At 39.5% G+C, this 20,869-nt stretch overlaps 2 protein-coding genes and 2 long non-coding RNA genes across 4 annotated transcripts in view; 3 read left to right on the forward strand and 1 right to left on the reverse strand.

Annotated features, from left to right (window-relative positions):
- Positions 1-13,720, forward strand: part of LOC139025388 (uncharacterized) — a 47,457-nt gene extending 33,737 nt beyond the window's left edge. Inside the window, exon 2 of the long non-coding RNA XR_011476959.1 lies at positions 12,982-13,720. This is a non-coding gene — a long non-coding RNA (uncharacterized lncRNA). The remainder of the gene's footprint in view (positions 1-12,981) is intronic.
- The window catches only part of LOC139025386 (uncharacterized), an 88,655-nt gene that overhangs the window by 57,047 nt on the left and 10,739 nt on the right, over positions 1-20,869 (forward strand). The window lies entirely within an intron of this gene.
- LOC112074361 (zinc finger protein ZFP2-like) overlaps positions 1-20,869 on the reverse strand; it is a 98,182-nt gene that overhangs the window by 23,579 nt on the left and 53,734 nt on the right. The gene's annotated exons all lie outside the window — the stretch shown is intronic.
- Positions 1-20,869, forward strand: part of LOC112074366 (zinc finger protein ZFP2-like) — a 38,194-nt gene that overhangs the window by 6,537 nt on the left and 10,788 nt on the right. The window contains exon 2 of the mRNA XM_070440487.1: positions 10,921-12,311. Within this exon, the coding sequence (XP_070296588.1) occupies positions 10,921-12,272 (1,352 nt within the window). The 3' untranslated portion in view covers positions 12,273-12,311. The remainder of the gene's footprint in view (positions 1-10,920; positions 12,312-20,869) is intronic.

Here is a 20,869-nt window from a genome sequence, read left to right on the forward strand (position 1 = left end):
ATCAGACAAGTCAAACCGTTGTACTGTAATGAAATGTAATACTACCTGCGGAGCGAAATGCGAAATGCGACCACTCGCTCCAACAGTGCTGCTATGTACGTAACTGACGTGAGGTTAGTCCAGTCAATCGCGCCATAGCAATGTTTTTTTTAATATGTTGTCAGGGTTTACACACACACTAGCTGAATTTGCAGAGCTAGTGGGCAAACATAAACTATTAAGCTAGCTAGTACCTATTCCATTTATGTGGCATCGTCAAAGATGGAATCTTTGCTATGGTCAGTTTATTCCAAGATCAGCATGCAGCTGTAGTGCTTCGAAGTCCCTGTGATAAGGTTAGCGATAAACTGAACAGAACAGAACTACACTCTCTTATACCATTGTCTTAAATATATTTAATGGTCTCGTTGCAAAAGTTAAATTGTCGCTATGGGACTTTGAAGCACATGTGTGCGGATCTTGGAGTAAACTGACGATAGCAAAAATTATAGCAAACACCACAGAAACGGAATTGGTGCTCGCTAGCTTTGCAAATTCAGCTATTGTTGGAAGCCAGCCAATATGAAACAAACTATATTAAAATTACGAAAGGTTGCAGCATATGTTGTGTAAATGGTGAACTCATACAGCTGTCAACTCTTGTCACTGCAATCCGTTTCACATTTGCTAGTTATCTTTTAGATCGAAGCCCATATAGAATGATAGAAGATAAGATGATAGAAGCCCATCTCCTACTGTAAATAACCTACACACTGTGGGGGTGTGTAGCCAGCCAGGTAGAAAAATGGCAGAAAAAAGACGGACATCAGAGTATTTTTCAGTACACCAAAACGCAAAGCAAGAACCCTAGTAGCCTAATATCTCAAAGACTAGTTGATAAAATGTTCATTAGAAAGAAGTGAAATGCTAATGGAAATGTTTCACAATGATGTCATTAGGCAGAGCAGGCAACAGATGGCACACAGACAGCAGAGCTGGGGACAGATGGGCAGGGACAGACTGGCAGAGACAGGTCTCAGGTAAGTTTGTTGAGTCTTTGTTTGGCAACATTATGAAAGGTTCTCCATTTTTTAGACTTTTAAAATAGGGACATAATTGGACAATGCCATGGATACCCCCACTCTCAACTTAAACTGGTGACTGAACTAAGATTTGTTTAAGGCAATGGTATTGCTGTTGTGATTAATTGTGTAGTTTTGGGTACCGGTAGTTAGGAGTACGGCAAACACCATATTTCTTTTCTAGGAGACAGACTGTGAGGCATTGAGGGTGGTGAAAGGGAAAGAGCCAAGGAAAGAGACTTCAGAGGATAGTGTCACAGCCACGGCAGGACCAGGTGTCAACCTTGTTGCCAGCTGTACCAGTATAGGGGACAGTGGCACAGCATTGTCCAGTTACCTCAGTGATGGCACAAAACCATATCAGCCACACCCACAATTTATAGAACTGCAAACTCTTGCCAACAGAGTGTTGATGTTTCAAGAGAGATGGTTTCGCGACTTCCCCTGGCTACATCATAATCCATCAATAAAAGGAGTCCCTGGCCACATCATAATCCATCAATAAAAGGAGTGTTGTGTTTTCACTGTAGCCAAGGGTTTTCAAGACAGCCATCTTTTGGCCAAAGAGCAGATGCTGCCTTCATTAGTGCAGGATTTAGGAACTGGAGAAAAGCCATTGAAAAATTCACAGCACATCAAAACTGCCAAACCCACCGCCACTTTGTAACTGTAACAGCACACCAGCTAAATCCAATCAGTGTCCAGTTATCCAGCGCGTGGGGTAAACAGCAGAAATGATGAAAGCTACCTTGCACTGTATGAGAAAGCAACAACATTGATTGAATCCATTGAGACACACTCAAGATGATTTGCTGGCAAAGCGTGGATCGCTATAGTGCCGAATTTATGTAAGTGTTGGATGGTGTGGAGGTTCATTTTGGCGACCGTTTTGACCAGGACAGTCTAAACGTCCTGCAAAAGTTGGAAAGAGCGATTCTCACGGGGGAGTTGGATGAGTCTCTAGATCAGTACCCTGAGCTGAACATAGATTCTCTTTCAGTGCAGATCCGTCTCCTTCACAATAAATACCCCTGTAGCAGCAGTGGAGAGGCAGCAGAAGTCCTCATGAAGCTTCCAGTGGAGGTGCGGGGGTGGTTGACCAAGTTGAGGTGCTGATCAGAATTTTGTCTGTAATGTACATAAAGACAGGCTGGACAGTCTTGAGGGAAAATATCTGCCAGCAATTTGTTGGATCCATTGAAACCCTCAAACATATGTTTGGTTATTTTGTTCAGTAGTGTGTATAGCAGTGGTTCTCAACCTTTTTTGAGTACTGGAACCCCTGCATATTTTGAGGAAAGGCAGGCAGGGTTTTGAGTGGTCCTCAGGGACCTCCACSCCCTCTATATTATATGTAAAGTTASTGGAATCCTTGTGCTGTTGAATACGTTCATTACACTTTTTTATTTCATGGACCCCTTGACATTACACCAGGGACCCCTAGGGGTCCACCTACCCTGTTTGAGAACCCCTGGTGTATAGTATGATATTTGTTATTTKGTTTAGTAGTTTTTAGTACATGACAGTACACTTACTAATTATTTATTTTATTTTATTTAAAATTGCATACTTTGTGTGACAAACTTGTCCATAGCTGTTGTTTGAAGAGTTGAGACACTGACTGAACAATAACTAAGTATTTCTGACGGATATTTTGGTTGATTTGTTTGGGTTTTTCATTGAAGTAGTTATTTTGCTTTTAGAACTGTACTTATTCTGAGCGTTTTGTTCTTGTAAAGATATTGTAGTAGACTCAAACAACATATTTAATGAGTATATAAATGAATCAGAAAAAGTCAAATTAAAAGGTCAATTCAATACGGAGACCAACTTTGTGATGGTTCTCAATGGAGATTCTTTGAGATGAGATCGTACCATGTTCATTGTATTTATTAAAACTGCACCCATACAGTGTACAGTACCATTACCACCTACTGRCCTTGCTTGGTATTGTTGGTTGTAAATACAAATACCTGCATACATACTGGACTGATAAGGAACACTGCTATAACTATTATTAGAAGTAGTATTATAATGATTTAAACATTTGAACAAGTTGGGACAACCCTTCAGTTAACTACTGTACCTATCAATTATCCAGTAGTAGTRATTATGGTTCCTCAATATACATTTAACATATTATAACGTAGGCTATGTGTTACAGCACTACTTTTGGTGTCCCCCTCAGGAATTGCTCTTGAGAAAATTTAATGTAATTGTCCCCTCCAAAGTTGATATCAGATTTTCGCCCCTGCCTACTTCTATATGGGTAAACAGGTGTGCGTCCTTACTCAACATTGACAGGAGTGTTTCAAACAAAACACAATTAATAAATTGCCAAAACTGACGCATCTTGTAGGGTCAGGTCTGGGTAGCCTGCCAGGGACCGTTTCATTTAGTATCCGTTTGGTTTCGGTTTTGGATTGATTTTATTTCCCCATAGTATGTTGTACCGAAGTTGACCAACTGAAAGGGAGTGTAACTTTATGACTATTGTTGGATTCGGGCTAAACTTTGAACATTGAGATATTAAAGACATGATAGGTCAGACGCAGAGTATATAAAGGAGTGAGATCTGTAGAAAGACAGTGGCTGGGTGGATGGGAGGAGATCACAGGATTGCTTTAGGGGAAGCGGATGGACATCTGTGGATTAGGCGAAGGAGGGTTTGAGGTCAGGTCAGATCCCCTGAAGGGAGTAATAAGGGTTAAGTATCCTGTTACCCTCTTCCTGTCGACCCAGAAGATGTAAGGATCGGAGAGAAGGAGGAGTGTCCAAAGTGGGGTATATATACTTGTGATGGTGAGAACATGTTTTTGTTTGAATTATAGCTGTAACGACCCTTTGGGAATAATTAAACTTGGTAAGCTTCTCTAGTGTCCGTGAGTTATTTACTCTGAAAAATTAGAACCTAACACTATACTTAGTTTTCCCTGAAGGAGGGAAACGAGGCGGAACACCTGTTTGGCCACACCCCTTCCTGGGTCGGTGAAGAGTGGTGTTAAATTTAAGGAATAAATCCGAGCCTCACACTGATCAACAGTGGAAGGCGGGGCTTCCAGCGAGGCGTGAATTTAATAGTATGTTGTACCTAGTTTCCCTCCTTCAGGGAACAGTAGGTATAGTCATAACATGTGGATTTAATCGTTTGTTGTACCTAGTTTCCCTCCTTCAGGGAACAGTAGTTATAGTCATAACGTTATGCTTGTCATATGATGAACTTCAACTTAAATAAGGGATCTTGCTGTCGGACAGTTTTTTTGTATTCTGAAATGCACTCGAACTACGTATCATTTAGTGGCTCCTTATGTTACGCTGGGAAAACAGTTTGTGAGCACAGAAATACTAAATAATTTCAGAGTTTGCTAAATCCAATGGTTTTTAACTGAGAGTCATCTTGTAATCAGATGGCGTAGCAGTAAGACTTTTGTTGAAAATGTTATCTTTTTTTGTATATATTGAAATATATTGCAATCTCTTTTTCCAATTTTTAATTGCATATACCTTCCGGCAACCCGCCTCACCCAATGTGATACAGATCTGTTTTTTTTTTTTGACCTTATAGCTAGAACCTCCATCAGAAGCTAGCCATCAGAAGCTAACCAGCTAATTAGCTACTAGCTATTTAGTCATTGTTAGCCACTGCTAGCGGCCTTTACCTTTTTAGCTCAGACACCAGCCGCTTTTAGCCTGGATAGTACCTGTCAGTCTGCACAGCGCGATATCAACCCTGAGCATATCGGACTGTTTTTCTCCACTACATCACCGTATTCCTGCCGTAAGCTCTGGATCATTACATCAGATAATCGCAGCTGGCTAGCTGCTACCGAGTGGCCCAGCCTCGAAGCTAGCCTTGAGCCAGTCCCATCTCCCGGCCTGCTCAGTGGACCCTATGATCACTCGGCTACACAGCTGATGCCTCCCAGACTCTTCACTAAGACGACTAGAAGCCACTACATCACCGGATTCCTGCCGTAAGCTCTATACCTTTGCACCGGATTGGCTATAGTGGCTGACGCCCTTGTCCCGAAGCTAGCACCAGTTAGCCTCGAGCCAGGTGCATCTCCCGGCTAGCAAACAAAATGACTCCAGCTACAATACCTCTTTTGCCAACTGGCCTGGACCCTTTGTCGACACAGAGCCCCACCGATCCATCACGACTGGTCTGCCGACGCAATTCCGTCAGATGTGCCCTCAACCGGCCTTTGCCAGACGTCGGTGACACCTTGTCCCGAAGCTAGCACCAGTTAGCCTCAAGCCAGGGCCGGCTCCCGGCTAGCATAGTAACGACTAGCTAAAGGCTTTCCTGGTTCGTACATTGCTGTTCACTGGACCCTATGATCACTTTGCAACATATCTGATGCCTGCTGGACTGTTCATTAATCACGGTACTCTATTTTGTTTATCTGTCGGCCCCAGCTTTGAACTCAGGCCCTGTGTGTAGTTAACTGTCCCTCTCTGCCCGTTCATCGCCATTTTAACTGGTGTTGTTGTCTTAACGGGTAAGACAACAGTTAATCAGCTAAGACAACAACGGGTAAGACAACAGTTAATCAGCTGTTGTCTTAGCTAGCTCTCCCAATCAACACCTGTGATTGCTTTATGCCTCGCTTTATTTCTCTCTAATGTCAATATGCCTTGTATACTGTTGTTTAGGGTAGTTATTATTGTTTTGTTTTACTGGGGAGCCCCTAGTCCCACTCAACATGCCCCAGGGAACTCTTTTGTCACACCTCCCACACATGCAGTGACCTCACCTAGCATAACTGGTGCCTCCAGAGATGCAACCTCTCTTATCGTCACTCAATGCCTACGTTTATCTCCACTGTACCCGCACCCTACCATACCCCTGTCTGTACATTATGTCTTGAAAATATCCTACCACGCCCAGAAATCTGCACCTTTTATTCTCTGTTCCCAACGCACTAGACGACCAGTTCTGATAGCCTTTAGCCGTACCCTCATCCTACTCCTCTGTTCCTCGGGTGACGTAGAGGTTAACCCAGGCCCTGTGTGTCCCCAGGCGCTCTCATTTGTTGACTTCTGTAACCATAAAAGCCTTGGTTTCATGCATGTTAACATCAGAAGCCTCCTTGTTTTACTCACTGCTTTAGCACACTCCACCAACCTTGATGTCCTTGCCGTGTCTGAATCCTGGCTTTGGGAGGCCACCAAAAATTCTGATATTTCCATCCCCATCTACAACATTTTCCATCAAGATAGAACTGCCAAAGGGGGAGGAGTTGCAATCTACTGCAGAGATGGCCTGCAAAGTTCTATCATACTTTCCAGGTCCATGCCCAAACAGTTCGAGCTTCTAATTTAAAAAAATAATCTCTCCAGAAATAAGTCTCACTGTTGCCGCCTGTTACAGACCCCCCTCAGGTCCCAGCTATGCCCTGGACACCATATGTGAATTGATTGCCCCTCCCATCTATCTTCAGAGTTAGTTCTGTTAGGTGACCTAAACTGGGATATGCTTAACACCCCGGCCTTCCTACAATCCAAGCTAGATGCCCTCAATCTCACACAAATTATCAAGGAACCCACCAGGTACAACCCTAAATCCGTAAACATGGGCACCCTCATAGATATTATCCTGACCAACTTTCCCTCCAAATACACCTCTGCTGTTTTCAATCAGGATCTCAGCGATCACTGCCTCATTGCCTGCATCCGTTATGGGTCCGCGGTCAAACGACCACCCCTCATCACTGTCAAGCGCTCCCTAAAACACCTCTGCAAGCAGGCCTTTCTTATCGACCTGGCCCRGATATCCTGGAAGGATATTGACCTCATCCCGTCAGTAGGGGATGCCTGGTTGTTCTTTAATTGTAATTTACTCACCACCTTAAATAAGTATGCCCCTTTCAAAAAATGTAGAACTAAGAACAGATATAGCCCTTGGTTCACTCCAGACCTGACTGCCCTCGACCAGCACAAAAACATCCCGTGGCGTACTGCACTAACAGCTCCCCACCCCCCGCAGCTACTTCCCCAGCTTCTCCTTCACCCAAATCCAGATAGCTGATGTTCTGAAAGAGTTGCAAAACCTGGACCTTTAGAAATCAGGTGGGCTAGACAATCTGGACCCTCTCTTTCTAAAATGATCCGCCGCCATTGTGGCAACCCCTATTACTAGTCTGTTCAACCTCTCTTTCGTATCGTCCGAGATTCCTAAAGATTGGAACGCTTCCGTGGTCATCCCCCTCTTCAAAGGGGGTTACACTCTAGACCCAAACTGTTACAGAACTATATCCATCCTGCCCTGCCTTTCAAAAGTCTTTGAAAGTCAAGTTAACAAACAGATCACTGACCATTTTGAATCCCACCGTACCTTCTCCGCTGTGCAATCCAGTTTTCGAGCTGGTCACGGGTGCACCTCAGTCACGCTCAAGGTACTAAACGATATCGATAAAAGACAGTACTGTGCAGCCGTTTTCATCAACCTGGCCAAGGCTTTCGACTCTGTCAATCACCGTATTCTTATCGGCAGACTCAACAGCCTTCGTTTTTCAAATGACTGACTCGCCTGGTTCACCAACTACTTCTCAGACAGAGTTCAGTGTGTCAAATCGGAGGGCCTGTTATCCGGACCTCTGGCAGTCTCTATGGAGGTACCACAGGGTTCAATTCTCGGACCGACTCTTTTCTCTGTATATACCAACAATGTTGCTCTTGCTGCGGGTGATTCCTTGATCCACCTCTATGCAGACGACACCATTCTGAATACATCTGGCCTTTCTTTGGACATTGTGTTAACCTCTCTGGGGTAGGTGGGACGCAATCGTCCCACCTGGCCAATAGCCAGGGAAAATGCAGAGCGCCAAATTCAAATAAAATACTATAAAAATCAAACTTTCATTAAATCACACATGTAAGATACCAAATTAAAGCTACACCCGTTGTGATTCCAGTCAACATGTCAGATTTCAAAAAGGCTTTTCCGCGAAAGCATATGATGCTATTATCTGATGATAGCACAACAGTAAACAAAGAGAGTAGCATATTTCAACACTGCAGGCACAACACAAAACGCAGAAATAAAAATATAATTCATGCCTTATCGATTAATTCCGTCTATATATATCCAAAATGTCCATTTATTTGGCGCGTTTCATCCAGAAAAACACAGCTTCCAACTTGCGCAACGTCACTACAAAATATCTCAAAAGCTACATRTAAACTTTACCAAAACATTTCAAACTACTTTTGTAATACAACGTTAGGTATTTTTAAACGTTAATAATCGATCAAATTGAAGACGGGATGATCTGTGTTCAATACAAAAAGAAAACAAACTGACGCAACTTTTCTCGTAATGTGCCTCTCTCAAACAATTCACTTCATGTGACTGTCATTCAAGATGGCCGTACTTCTTCATTACACAAAGGAAAAACCTCAACCAATTTCTAAGGACTGGTGACATCCAGTGGAAGCGGTAGGAACTGCAAACAAGTCCCTTAGAAATCTGGTTTCCCAAGGAAAACTGATTGAAAAGACAGTGACCTCACAAAAAAAATTATTCTGAATGGTTTGTCCTCGGGGTTTGCCTGCTACATAAGTTCTGTTATACTCACAGAAATGATTCAAACAGTTTTTAGAAACTTCAGTGTGTTTCTATCCAAATCTACTAATAATATGCATATCTTATATTCTGGATGAGTAGCAGGCAGTTGAATTTGGGCATGCTATTTATCCAAAAGTGAAAATGCTGCCCCTACCCCGAAGAAGTTAACAAACCTCCAAACGAGCTTCAATGCCATACAACACTCCTTCCGTGACCTCCAACTGCTCTTTAAACGCTAGTAAAACTAAATGTGTGCTCTTCAACCTATCGCTGCCCGCACCGCCTGTCCAGCATCACTACTCTGGACGTTTCTGACTTAGAATATGTGGACAACTATAAATACCTAGGTGTCTGGCTAGACTGTAAACTCTCCTTCCAGACTCACATTAGGCACTCCAATCCAAAATTAAATCTAGAATCGCTTCCTATTTCGCAGTAATAGGATGCTGCTCACGCTGCCAAACATACCTCGTAAAACTGACTATCCTACTGATCCTTGACTTCGGTGATGTCATTTCAAAATACCTCCAACACTCTACTCAGCAAACTGGATGCAGTCTATCACAGTGCCATCCGTTTTGTCACCAAAACCCATATACTACCCACCACTGCAACCTTGTATGCTGTCATTTGGCTGGCCCCACTACGTATTTGTCACCAAACCCACGGTCTCCAGGTCATCTATAAGTCTTTGCAAGGCCGCCTTAACTCAGCTCACTGGTCACCATAGCAACACCACCCATAGCACGCGGTCCAGGAGGTATATCTCACTGGTCATCCCCAAAGCCAACACCTACTTGGCTGCATTTCCTTCCAGTTCTCTGCTGCCAATGACTGGAACGAATTGCAAAAATCGCTGAAGTTGGAGACTTATTTCTCCCTCACTAACTTTAAGCATCAGCTATCTGAGCAGCTTACCGATTGCTGGCAACTGTACACAGTCCATCTGTAAATAGCCCATCCAACTGCCTACCTCATCCCTATGTCCCTTTTTTTGCTCTTTTGCACCCAGTATTTCTACATGCACATCATCATCTGCACATCTATCACTCCAGTGTAATTTGTTAAATTGTAATAATTCGCTACTATGGCCTATTTATTTCCTTACGTCCGTACTCCATTTGCACACACTGTATAGAGATTTTTCTATTGTGTTAGTGACTGTACGTTTGTTTATCCCACGTGTAAATCTGATGTTTTTTTGTCGCACTGCTTTGCTGTATCTTGGCCAGGTCACAGTTGTAAATGAGAACTTGTTCTCGACTGGCCTACCTAGTGAAATAAAGGTGAAATAAAAAAAATATTGTAACTTTATTGACACCCAAATGAATACTGTCATTAACGCGGTTTTCAATAAATTACACATAATTCTTAATACTGAGCTGTTTAGTTAGTCACATAATCAACTATCATCAGCTGATCCAGGAAATCATTTTTTGAATGCCAGTCAAATGACAAAACATCATGACAACAACAACAACCAAAGTGCTTCTTCATTCTTTACTATGGTAAGACAGTTATTGCCGTGCTCCACGTTGATACAAACATCCCTAACAAATTGATGTTTATAATGTTATTGTCTGCTTGATTTATAGTAGGGTCTCGTTAGTCTGTTTGGACACAGAGATACTTAGCTCATAATGTGTAGAGAACTGTTACTTGATGGATAGGCTGTTGTACAACACAGAGCTATTTTCCTATATTTGTTAGGTGAAATTAATGGTCCTACAGGAGGTCTATGTTATTGTTAGGTGAGGTTATGGGCCAATTTGGCAAACAGTGTACAAACCCTCATTGTCAGGCTGATGAAAAAGCCAAAGAGCATTTTACTGGTTAAAGTGTTTTTTTAAGTTCAAAGCGGTTGATTTGCGATGATGACACAAACATTAAATTAAGCAGGACATTCAAACGAGTCTTACAATTATAATCCAAAGTAGTGTGAAATGTACTCATTAGCAACCTGGAAATGGAGGTTACTCCCCTGAGTTTCCCCCATTCACATTCAGAATACTTTGTGAAAACTACATTTTTTGCTCCAGGCAGATATACTACATCCATAACTATCGGTTTCCTCATTAACAGGGAGGTGTTTCTGCAATCAAATTGTGTGTGCATCGCCGTCATGCCTTAATTGTATTAAACACAAAGGGGCCTATATTGGAGACCAAACGTCGTCTGGCACACTGCTTAGAGTTTCAACAACATGAATATCTTATTTCTAGTCTACAATCTTAGATGTAACTACTAATGTGAAAACAAGACAATATGACTATTCTTGCTCATTTTAAGACAAATGTCAAATAATCATTACATTCATTACAGGCGTCAATTATTGTACGACATCATGGCCACGCTGTTGGCATCACTTTTACAGTGGATTTCTGCTGTTGTGGGCCTTTAACCATCTGTATGACTTTGTCATTCACACAGGAGAGAGACGTGACTATCGTGGATCCTCTGGGGAGCCTCAACAACCTCATGATGCTGACGAAGCAGAGAGGAGTCTCTCCAGATCAGAACTCCTCAAGAAACACCAGCAGAGACCCTCAGGGAAGATAATTCACCGCTCTGACTGTGGGAAGAGATTCACCTCATCAGCAGGCATTCAAATTCATCAGAGAATCCACACAGTAGAGAAACCTTATTGCTGTACTCAATGTGGGAAGAGTTTTTATACATCTAGCCATCTTATTGTACACCAGAGAATACACACAGGAGAGAAATCTTATAGCTGTGATCAATGTGGGAAGAGTTTTATTCAGCTAAGCAACCTGATATCACACCAGAGAATACATACAGGAGAGAAACTTTATAGCTGTGATCAATGTGGGAAGAGTTTTACTCATGTAAGCACCCTGATATCACACCGGAGAACACACACAGGAGAGAAACCGTTTAGCTGTGATGAATGTGGGAAGAGTTTTGCTAGGTCACGCAATCTGACTGTTCACCAGAGAACACACACAGGAGAGAAACCKTATAGCTGTACTCAATGTGGGAAGAGTTATACTCATTCAACCAGCCTGATATTACACCAGAGGACACACACAGGAGAGAAACCTTATATCTGTGATCAATGTGGGAAGAGTTTCACTAAGCTAAGCAGCCTGATATCACACCAGAGGACACACACAGGAGAGAAACCTTATATCTGTGATCAATGTGGGAAGTGTTTAACTAAGCTAAGCAGCCTGATATCACACCAGAGAATACACACAGGAGAGAAACCCTATAGCTGTACTCAATGTGGGAAGTGTTTTTTTACATCTAGCCATCTGAAGATACACCAGAGAAGACACACAGGAGAGAAATCTTATAGCTGTGCTGTATGTGGGAAGAGTTTTGTTCAATCTGGGGGACTGAAGATACACCAGAGAACACACACAGGAGAAAAACCTTATAGCTGTGGTCAATGTGGGAAGAGTTTTGTTACATCTGGGGAACTGACTGTACACCAGAGAACACACACAGGAGAGAAACCATATAGCTGTACTCAATGTGGGAAGAGTTTTGTTCAAGCTAGCCATCTGAAGATACACCAGAGAACACACACAGGAGAGAAATCGTATAGCTGTGATCAATGTGGGAAGAGATACTCTGAAAAAAGATCTCTGATCAAACATCAGAAAATACATACATGAAGGAGTTGTTTCATGATATCAATGAAATAATGTCACAATGTAGAATGTTGTAACATTGTAGTAGGAGTATTTTAATGATGTCACAATGTAGAACCCTAAAAGTTTGTCCCCTGTTCTATTGATTTCAACATGATATGGATATTAGCCTCAGGGGGAAAATCCAGGCTCTGAAATGGAAGAGTACTATTTATGAGATTTAACAAAAAGGGACTAACAAAAAAAGAGTCGTTACACTTACCATGTTGGTGACCCACTTGAATCAAAATGCAACACTTCAAAATGTGGCGAGCTGTTTTCTACAAATTGTCCTCTAACCAGGGATGTACACATTACTCCCAGATTCCGTGTGGTTTTTGAGCTGTTAGTTTTAACAGGACGTGCAACCTCATCTCCCTCCTCTCGGCACAATTGATTTCAACATGATATTGATGAGTTAGGACAAATAAGTGTTGCGTTCCTTTGTTTAGTGACCCCTAAATTTAAATGCATCACTCCCAAATGTAGCGTACAACCTGATTTACCCCCAAATCGATATCAATGATTTATTGCTACTTGTCAAAACAGCGTTTTTGGTGCTTGTGCAGTTTATAAGGTGCTTGTTTAAAAAATACAAGTAATATGATTGTTGCAGATGTTTGTGTTTTATTATTCCACTAAAATCAGTTCTAGAAGATAGTGAGTTTTAGGATTCTATAGAAAGAAAAAGGAGTAAAATAATAATACGATTGTATATTATTATTTAGAAATGTGTTTTTTCTTGTTTTTAATCGTTGACAGCCAGTAGACACTATGTTTATATTGTAGAAGGTGAAGCATTGTAGTTTAGCATTGGACTTTAGTACGTATAGCTCGTTAGCACGTAGGGTGCACGATTGGTGTCACCTCGTTAGTCAGTATGTGTTACACCTGTGTTTGCTTGTCCATCTCGTTAGTGGGAAGGTGTTTCACCTGAGCTGGTCCAGGTTCTATTTAAGAGTGTCTGGCCCAGTGCTCCAGTTGTCTTGATAGATGTGGAGAGTCAACACCTTTAGTTGCTCCACCTTTTTGGTTTGCTTCCTGTCTTTAAGTTTGTTGTGGGTTTTCTTTTGTTTGCCTCTTCTTGGGAAGATTTAGTGGGTGTCATGGTGGGTGTCTTTTAGGTACCAGTTGTTGTTACTAGTCAATTTTCAGTGGACACCCCCATAGTGACATTCAGACCCCCTCCTAAAAAAAACAAGCTTGAATTTTGGGATGTATATTGCATCCAATTAAAATTTTAATCAATGGCATTTCCTTAGGGTGCTCATTAGTCTTTCAGTTGTTAGTCTTCTGTTTGTTGTGTACTAAATATAAAAATTAAAAAAAGTTTTTTCCTGTGAAGCCATTGTTTTGCATCCATGTCTGAAATGTGCTGTATAAATAAAGCTTGATTTGATTTCAACAAATAAACCCAATGACTGACCAATCAACAGACTCTTGGTCGTATCTATCCTATTCTCTGTATCCATCTAATGTATTGCAGCTCATCTCATATGTATATACTGTATCTTGTCTCCTATTTCTATGTATCTAGTCAATGTATACTCATCTCATATGGTATAGTACTGTATTCTATCCCTACTTCACCTAGTATATTAGTCTATGTATTAACTCCATCTCATAATGTAATACTGTATTCTATCTCCTATTCTACTGTTATCAGTCTATGTTACCTCATCTCATATGTATAGTACTGTATTCTATCTCCTATTCTACTGTATCATGTCTATGTTTACTCATCTCATACTGTAAATACTGTATTTCTATCCTTTCTACTGTATCTTACTCTATGCATGTACTGCATACCAAATGTATATACTGTATCGTATCCTATTCTACTGTATCTTGGTCCTAGTATTACTCTATCTATATGTAATATACTGTATTCTATTCCTATCTTCTGTATAGTCTATGTTTTTCATCTCATATGTAATATACTGTACTCTATCCTATTCTAGAATGTATCTTAGTCTATGTATTACCATCTCCATATGATATACTGTATTCGTTCTATCTATGTATTAGTATTCTCATCTCATATTGTATATATACTGTATCTATCTATTCTACTGTATCTTAGTCTATGTATTACTCATTCTAATATGTATATATGTATTCTTCCTATGTCTACTGTATCTAAGTCTATGATTACTCATGCTCATATGTATATACTGTATTCTATCCTATTCACTGTATCTTAGTCTATGTATTACTCATCTCATATGTATATACTGGTATTCTATCCTATTCTAACTGTATCAGTCTATGTATTACTCATCTCATATGTATGTACTGTATTCTATCCTATCCTACTGTATCTAGTCTATGTATTACTCATCTCATATGTATATACTGTATTCTATCCTATTCTACTAGGTATCTTAAGTCTAATGTATTACTCATCTCAATGTATATACTGATTCTATCCTATTCTACTGTATCTAGTCTATGCATATTACTCATCGTCATATGTATATAACTGTATTTCTATTCTACTGTACTCTAGTCTATGTCATTTCTCATCTCATATGTATATACTGTATTCTATCCTATCTACTGTATCTTAGTCTATGTATTACTCATCTATATGATATACTGTAATCCTTAGTCTCTGTATTACTCATACTCATATGTATATACTGTATTCTATCCTATTCTACTGTATCTAGCTATGTATTAATCATCTCATATGTATGATACTGTATCTCTACCTATTCTACTGTAATCTTAAGTCTATGTATTCACTCATCTCATATGTATATACTGTATTCTATCCTGATTCTACTGTATCTTATCTATGTATTACTCTCTCATATGTATATCTGTATTCTAGTCCTATTCTACTGTATCAGTCTTATGTATTACTCATTCATATGTATGTACCTGTATTTATCTATTCTACTGTATCTTAGTCTATTATTACTACTATCTCATATGTATATACTGTATTCTTCCTATTTCTGTCTGTATCTTAAGTCCTATGTATTACTCATCTCAATATGTATATACTGTATTCTATCCTACTTCACTACTCTATCAGTCTTGAATGTATTAACTTATTCATTCATATGTATATACTGTATTCTATTCCTATTTACTATGTGATCTAAGTCTGATTTCTCATCGCATATGTATATACTGTATCTATCCTATTTCTACTGTATGCTTAGTCTATGTATTACTCCTGATCTCATATGTAAGTATGTATTCTAATCCTATTCTACTGTATAGTCTATCGATTACTCATCTCATATGTATGTACTGATTCTAATCCTATTCTACTGTATCTAAGTCTATGTATTACTCATCTCATATGTATATACTGTATTCTACTCCTATTCTACTGTTCTTAGTCCTAGTGTATTTCATCTCAATATTATTTATATACTGTATTCTATCTATTCTAACTGTATCTTCTATGCTATTACTCATCTCATATTGATTATACTCCAGTATTCCTATTCTACTGTTTTAGTCTATGTATTAACTCATCTCATATGTATATACTGTATTCTATCTCTTCTCTGTATAGTCTATGTATTACTCATATCGATATGTATATACTGTATCTAGTACTATGCTCATTGACTTATACTCTATCCTAATGTATATCTACTGTATTCTTAGTCTAATGTATTTACTCATCCTCAGTTTACATGTATAATACGTATGTTCTATCCTATTCTAACTGTATCTAGTCTATTGTTATTACTCAATCTCATATGTATCAATGAATATGTTTCCTATCCTATTCTAACTGTATCTTAGTCTATGTATTATCATCTCATATGTATATACTGTATTCTATCTATTCTAATGTACTGTTCTAGTAGTCAAGGTGTATTACTCATCTCATAATATGTTATATAACTGTATATCTAATGTCTTTCACTGTATCTAGTGACTATGTATTACCTTGCATTTTGTATGCTTCTCATAGTATTACGTATTCTATTCTCTATTCTACTGTGTCTTAGCATGTATCTTGTTACTCATCTATATATGATAACGGTATTCTACTATTAACTATTTATTACTCTTTACTGCATCCTTCATATGTAATCGTATCTTATCTATATGTCCTATACTTGTATATCTGTAGTCTTAGTCTAATGCTATCTACTCATTTCTCACCATATGTATTTATTATTTATAACTGTATCTTAGTCCTATTATTACATTCATTCATATGTATAATTACTGTATTCTATCTACTCGTATCAGTCTAGTGTTTACTCATTCATTATATATAGTATTTGTATCCTATCTATGTATTAGTCTATGTAGCATTAATCATCTCATATGTATATACTTGTATTCTATCCTATTCTACTGTATCTTAGTCTATGTATTAACCATCTCATATGTATATACTGTATTCTATCCTATCTATACTGTATCTTAGTCTATGTATTACCTCATCTCATATGTATGACTGTATTCTTATCCTATTTTTACTGGGTATGCTAATCTATTATCTTCATCTCATATGTATATACTGTACTTCTATTTCTATTTCTACTGTACTCTTGTCTATGTTTATCATCTCATATGTTATTACATGCTATTCTATCTAATTTCTACTGTACTGTTTATGCGTCTGATATGCTCATTCTCATAGTATATCCTGTATTCTATTACTAGCTGTAAACTTAGTCTATGTATGTTACATCATCTCAATATGTATAGTACTGTATCTAATCCTACTGCTATCTACTGTATCTCTAGTCTATGTATTATCATCTCTCCATATGTATATACTGTATCTTAGTCTATGTATGTAACTCATCTCATATGTAATACTGTATTCTATCCTATTCTCCTGTATCTAGCCTATGTATTACTCATCTCATATGTATATACTGTATTCTATCCTATTCTACTGTATCTTAGTCATGTATTACTCATCTCATATGTATATACTGTATTCTATCCTTTTACTGTATCTGTCTATGATTGCTCATCTCATATGTACATACTGTATTTACTCTATTCTAAACTGTATCTTAGTCTATGTATTACTCACCTCATATGTTATCACTGTTTCCATTCTATTCTACTATATCTCTAGTCTATATGTATACCACCTCATAATGTATATACTGTTTCATCTATTCTACGTATATTTAGTCTATGCATTACTCAGTCTTCATATATGTATATTACTGTATTTTATTGCCTATTCTACTGTATCTTAGTCTTATGTATTACTCATCCATATGTATATACTGTATTCTATCTCTATTCACTTGTATTCTTAGTCTACATGTATTACTCATCTCATATGTACATACTGTATTCTATCTATCTCTACTGTATCTCGTCTACGTATCTCATTTCATATGACTACTGTATTCTATCCTATTCTACTTGATACTTAGTCTATTGTATTACTCACTCATATGTATATACTGTATTCTCTATTTCTCTCTAATTATCTAATGCATTGACTCATCTCTCATATGTATTACTGTATTCTCTTCTACTGTCTCACGTCTACTGTATTAATCGTCTAATGTATTGTATTTACCTATTATCTACTGTATCTAAGTCTATGCATTACTCATCTATATGTAATCTACGTATTCTATCACTCTATTCCTCTACTGTATTTCTCATCTCATATGTATATACTGTATTTTACTCTATTCTACGTATATTAGTCATCTCAAATGTATATACTGTTTCTATTCCTACTGTATCTTAGTCTATGTATTACTCATCTCATAGTGTTATACTGTATTCTATTCTACATAGCCGTATCTTAGTCTATGTATTACTCATCCTCATATGTATATACTGTATCAGTCTATGTATTATCATCTCATATGTATGTATTACTGTATTATCATAACAAATACTAAGAGGGGANTACCTTTTTTGCCACTGTAATACTGTATTCTATCCTATTCTACTGTATCTTAGTCTATGTATTACTCATCTCATATGTATATACTGTATTCTACCCTGCTGTATCAGTCTATGCCGCTCTGACATCACTCGTCCAAATATTTATATATTCTTAATTCCATTCCTTTAGATTGTATATATTATTAGATATTACTTGTTAGATATTATTGGACTGTTGGAGCTAGAAACACAATTATTATTGCTACACCCGCAATAACATCTGCTAAACTTGTGTATGTGACAAATAAAATGTGATTTGATGTATAGAGGTCTGGTGTTGGAGATCATTCCACACTCTGTGTTCTACTACCCAGGTCTGGTGTTGGAGGTCATTCCACACTCTGTGTTCTACTACCCAGGTCTGGTGTTGGAGAACATTCCACACTCTGTGTTCTACTACCCAGGTCTGGTGTTGGAGAACATTCTACACTCTGTGGATCTCCTGCATGTATTTTCTGATGTTTAATCAGACCACTTGAATGAGAGTATCTCTTGTCACACTGATTAGGCTTCTCTCCTGTGTGGCTAAGTTCAAGTTGGCTACTGAGGTTCCTCTCAGCTCTAAGCTGAAAGTCGAAGGCCGGGGGGCAGTAAAACAGTTTTTGGGGGTAACGATTCTCAGCCGTTGTTGCTTTTCTTTTCAGTTTTTCCTTTTTTGGAAGAGAACGGGAGTGGAGATGGCGCAAAATTCTTCAAATAGGTCGGCTCCTGGGATCGGGCTGGCGAATACGGTTCGCTTTGTGTGGAAGGACAAGGAGATGGAGCCATTCGGACGTGAAACTTTTGGAAGGACTATCTTAACGTGGATCCTTAAACTGACAGGGAAGGATGTGTTTTGCCTCCTAGGTTACCCGTTGGAGGGAACTTATGATGTGTCTTTACACACAGAAGAAAAACATGACGAGATCCTGAAAAAGGTGAGGGAAGTGGGAGGCCGATGTGCCACTACGAGGTAACCAGCTTGGCAAAAAACAATTTCAGGATTGTAACTGTGAACATTTCTAACCAGTACGTCAAGGACGAGGAGGTGAGGGCCTTTCTGGGGAGGTACATGGATGACATCTCCTCAGCAAGGCACCTCAAGGACTCCCTGGGCTTTTGGAACGGGAGGAGAGACTTCCAGGCCCTCCTCAGGAAGGACCCAAAGGGACTGGGCGGCTACCTTCATCCTCCAGCTATGTTCTCCCTGGGGGCTGACAGGGGACATTGTTTTATGCACGTCAGCCCCCATTTTGCAAGCGTTGTATGGCCTACGGCCACATCCTAGCCTCGTGCAGCACAAGAAAGTGCAGATTTTGTGGATCTGGGGAGCACGAGGCGAAGGACTGTGACGAGCTCAAGGCGTGCCACGGGTGTGGCTCGTCAGCACACCTGTGGCAGGAATGCCCGTGCTTATGCATATTTGGTGGCCTGACTGCGTCAGACTGTCAAAGGCCAATCCTGTGTAATCTGAACCAATGAGCTTGGAGTACAGATGGACAGAAGTCACATTTAGTGCCAGGTGTAACTGAGCCATAGATGCTTCAATATCCATTACTTTGATGTTTTATATAATATGATAAATGTTTTCTGTGTTGCAGGGCAGTCCAAGAATGGAACAGCAAGGCCACAGAACATGACATAAGCAGAGCGTGGGAGACCACCTCAAGCCCCTGTTAGAGCCGGGGTGTGGTACCACTCCACCAGCAAGTGTGGGAACCACCTCAACCCCTGGTAGAGCCGGGTTGGTTTTACCTCACAGCAAGCTGGAACCACCTCAAGCCCTGGTAGAGCCGGGGTGTTTACCACCCACCAGCAGAGCTGTGGGAGACCACCTCAAGCCCCTGGTAGAGCCGGGGGTGGTGTTTACCACTCCACCACGCCTTCAGGCAGGTCTCGGAAAAGTGGATTGATCTGTTTGATCCATTTGTTTGTTTCAGTTTTCAGTAGTTGAATCCTTTGAGATTTTGTTGATTTAAAATCATTTTTAACAAATGAACTGGGTTGGTTGAAAAGTGATACTAAACGTACATACCATGACTATTTTGACATAGTGGAAGATAACTGAATTCATACTGTTTTTCATACTAAGATGGACCAAGATATGTGTTGCTTTTGCACATATTTTGTTAATTGGTTTGCAAGAGTCTGTTATTGGTCAGTCATTGGGTTCATTTGTTTTGCAATATGTTCAAATCAAATCAAGCTTATTATACAGCAAATTTCAGACATGGATGCAACACAATGGCTTCACAGGAAAAAAAATGAAAATAAACAGATATATTTAGTACAACAAACATAAGAGGAATAAAAAACAGAAGACTAACAACTGAAAGACTAATGAGCATCCTATGGAAATGCCATTGATTAAATATTAACAATTGGATGCAACATCCAACCCTAACAAGATGGACAAGCCAACACAGGTGTACCACATTCTGACTAACGAGATGGACAAGCCACACAGGTGTACCACATTCTGACTAACGAGATGGACAAGCCAAGCACAGGTGTACCACATTCTGACTAACGAGATGGACAAGCCAACACAGGTGTAACACATTCTGACTAACGAGATGGACAAGCCAACACAGGTGTTACCACATTCTGACTAACGAGATGGACAAGCCAGCACAAGGTGTACACATTCTGACTAACGAAGATGGACAAGCAGCACAGGTGTACCACAA

This window comes from Salvelinus sp. IW2-2015, unplaced genomic scaffold (genome assembly GCF_002910315.2).
Source record: "Salvelinus sp. IW2-2015 unplaced genomic scaffold, ASM291031v2 Un_scaffold2604, whole genome shotgun sequence".
Classification (NCBI taxonomy): domain Eukaryota; kingdom Metazoa; phylum Chordata; class Actinopteri; order Salmoniformes; family Salmonidae; genus Salvelinus; species Salvelinus sp. IW2-2015.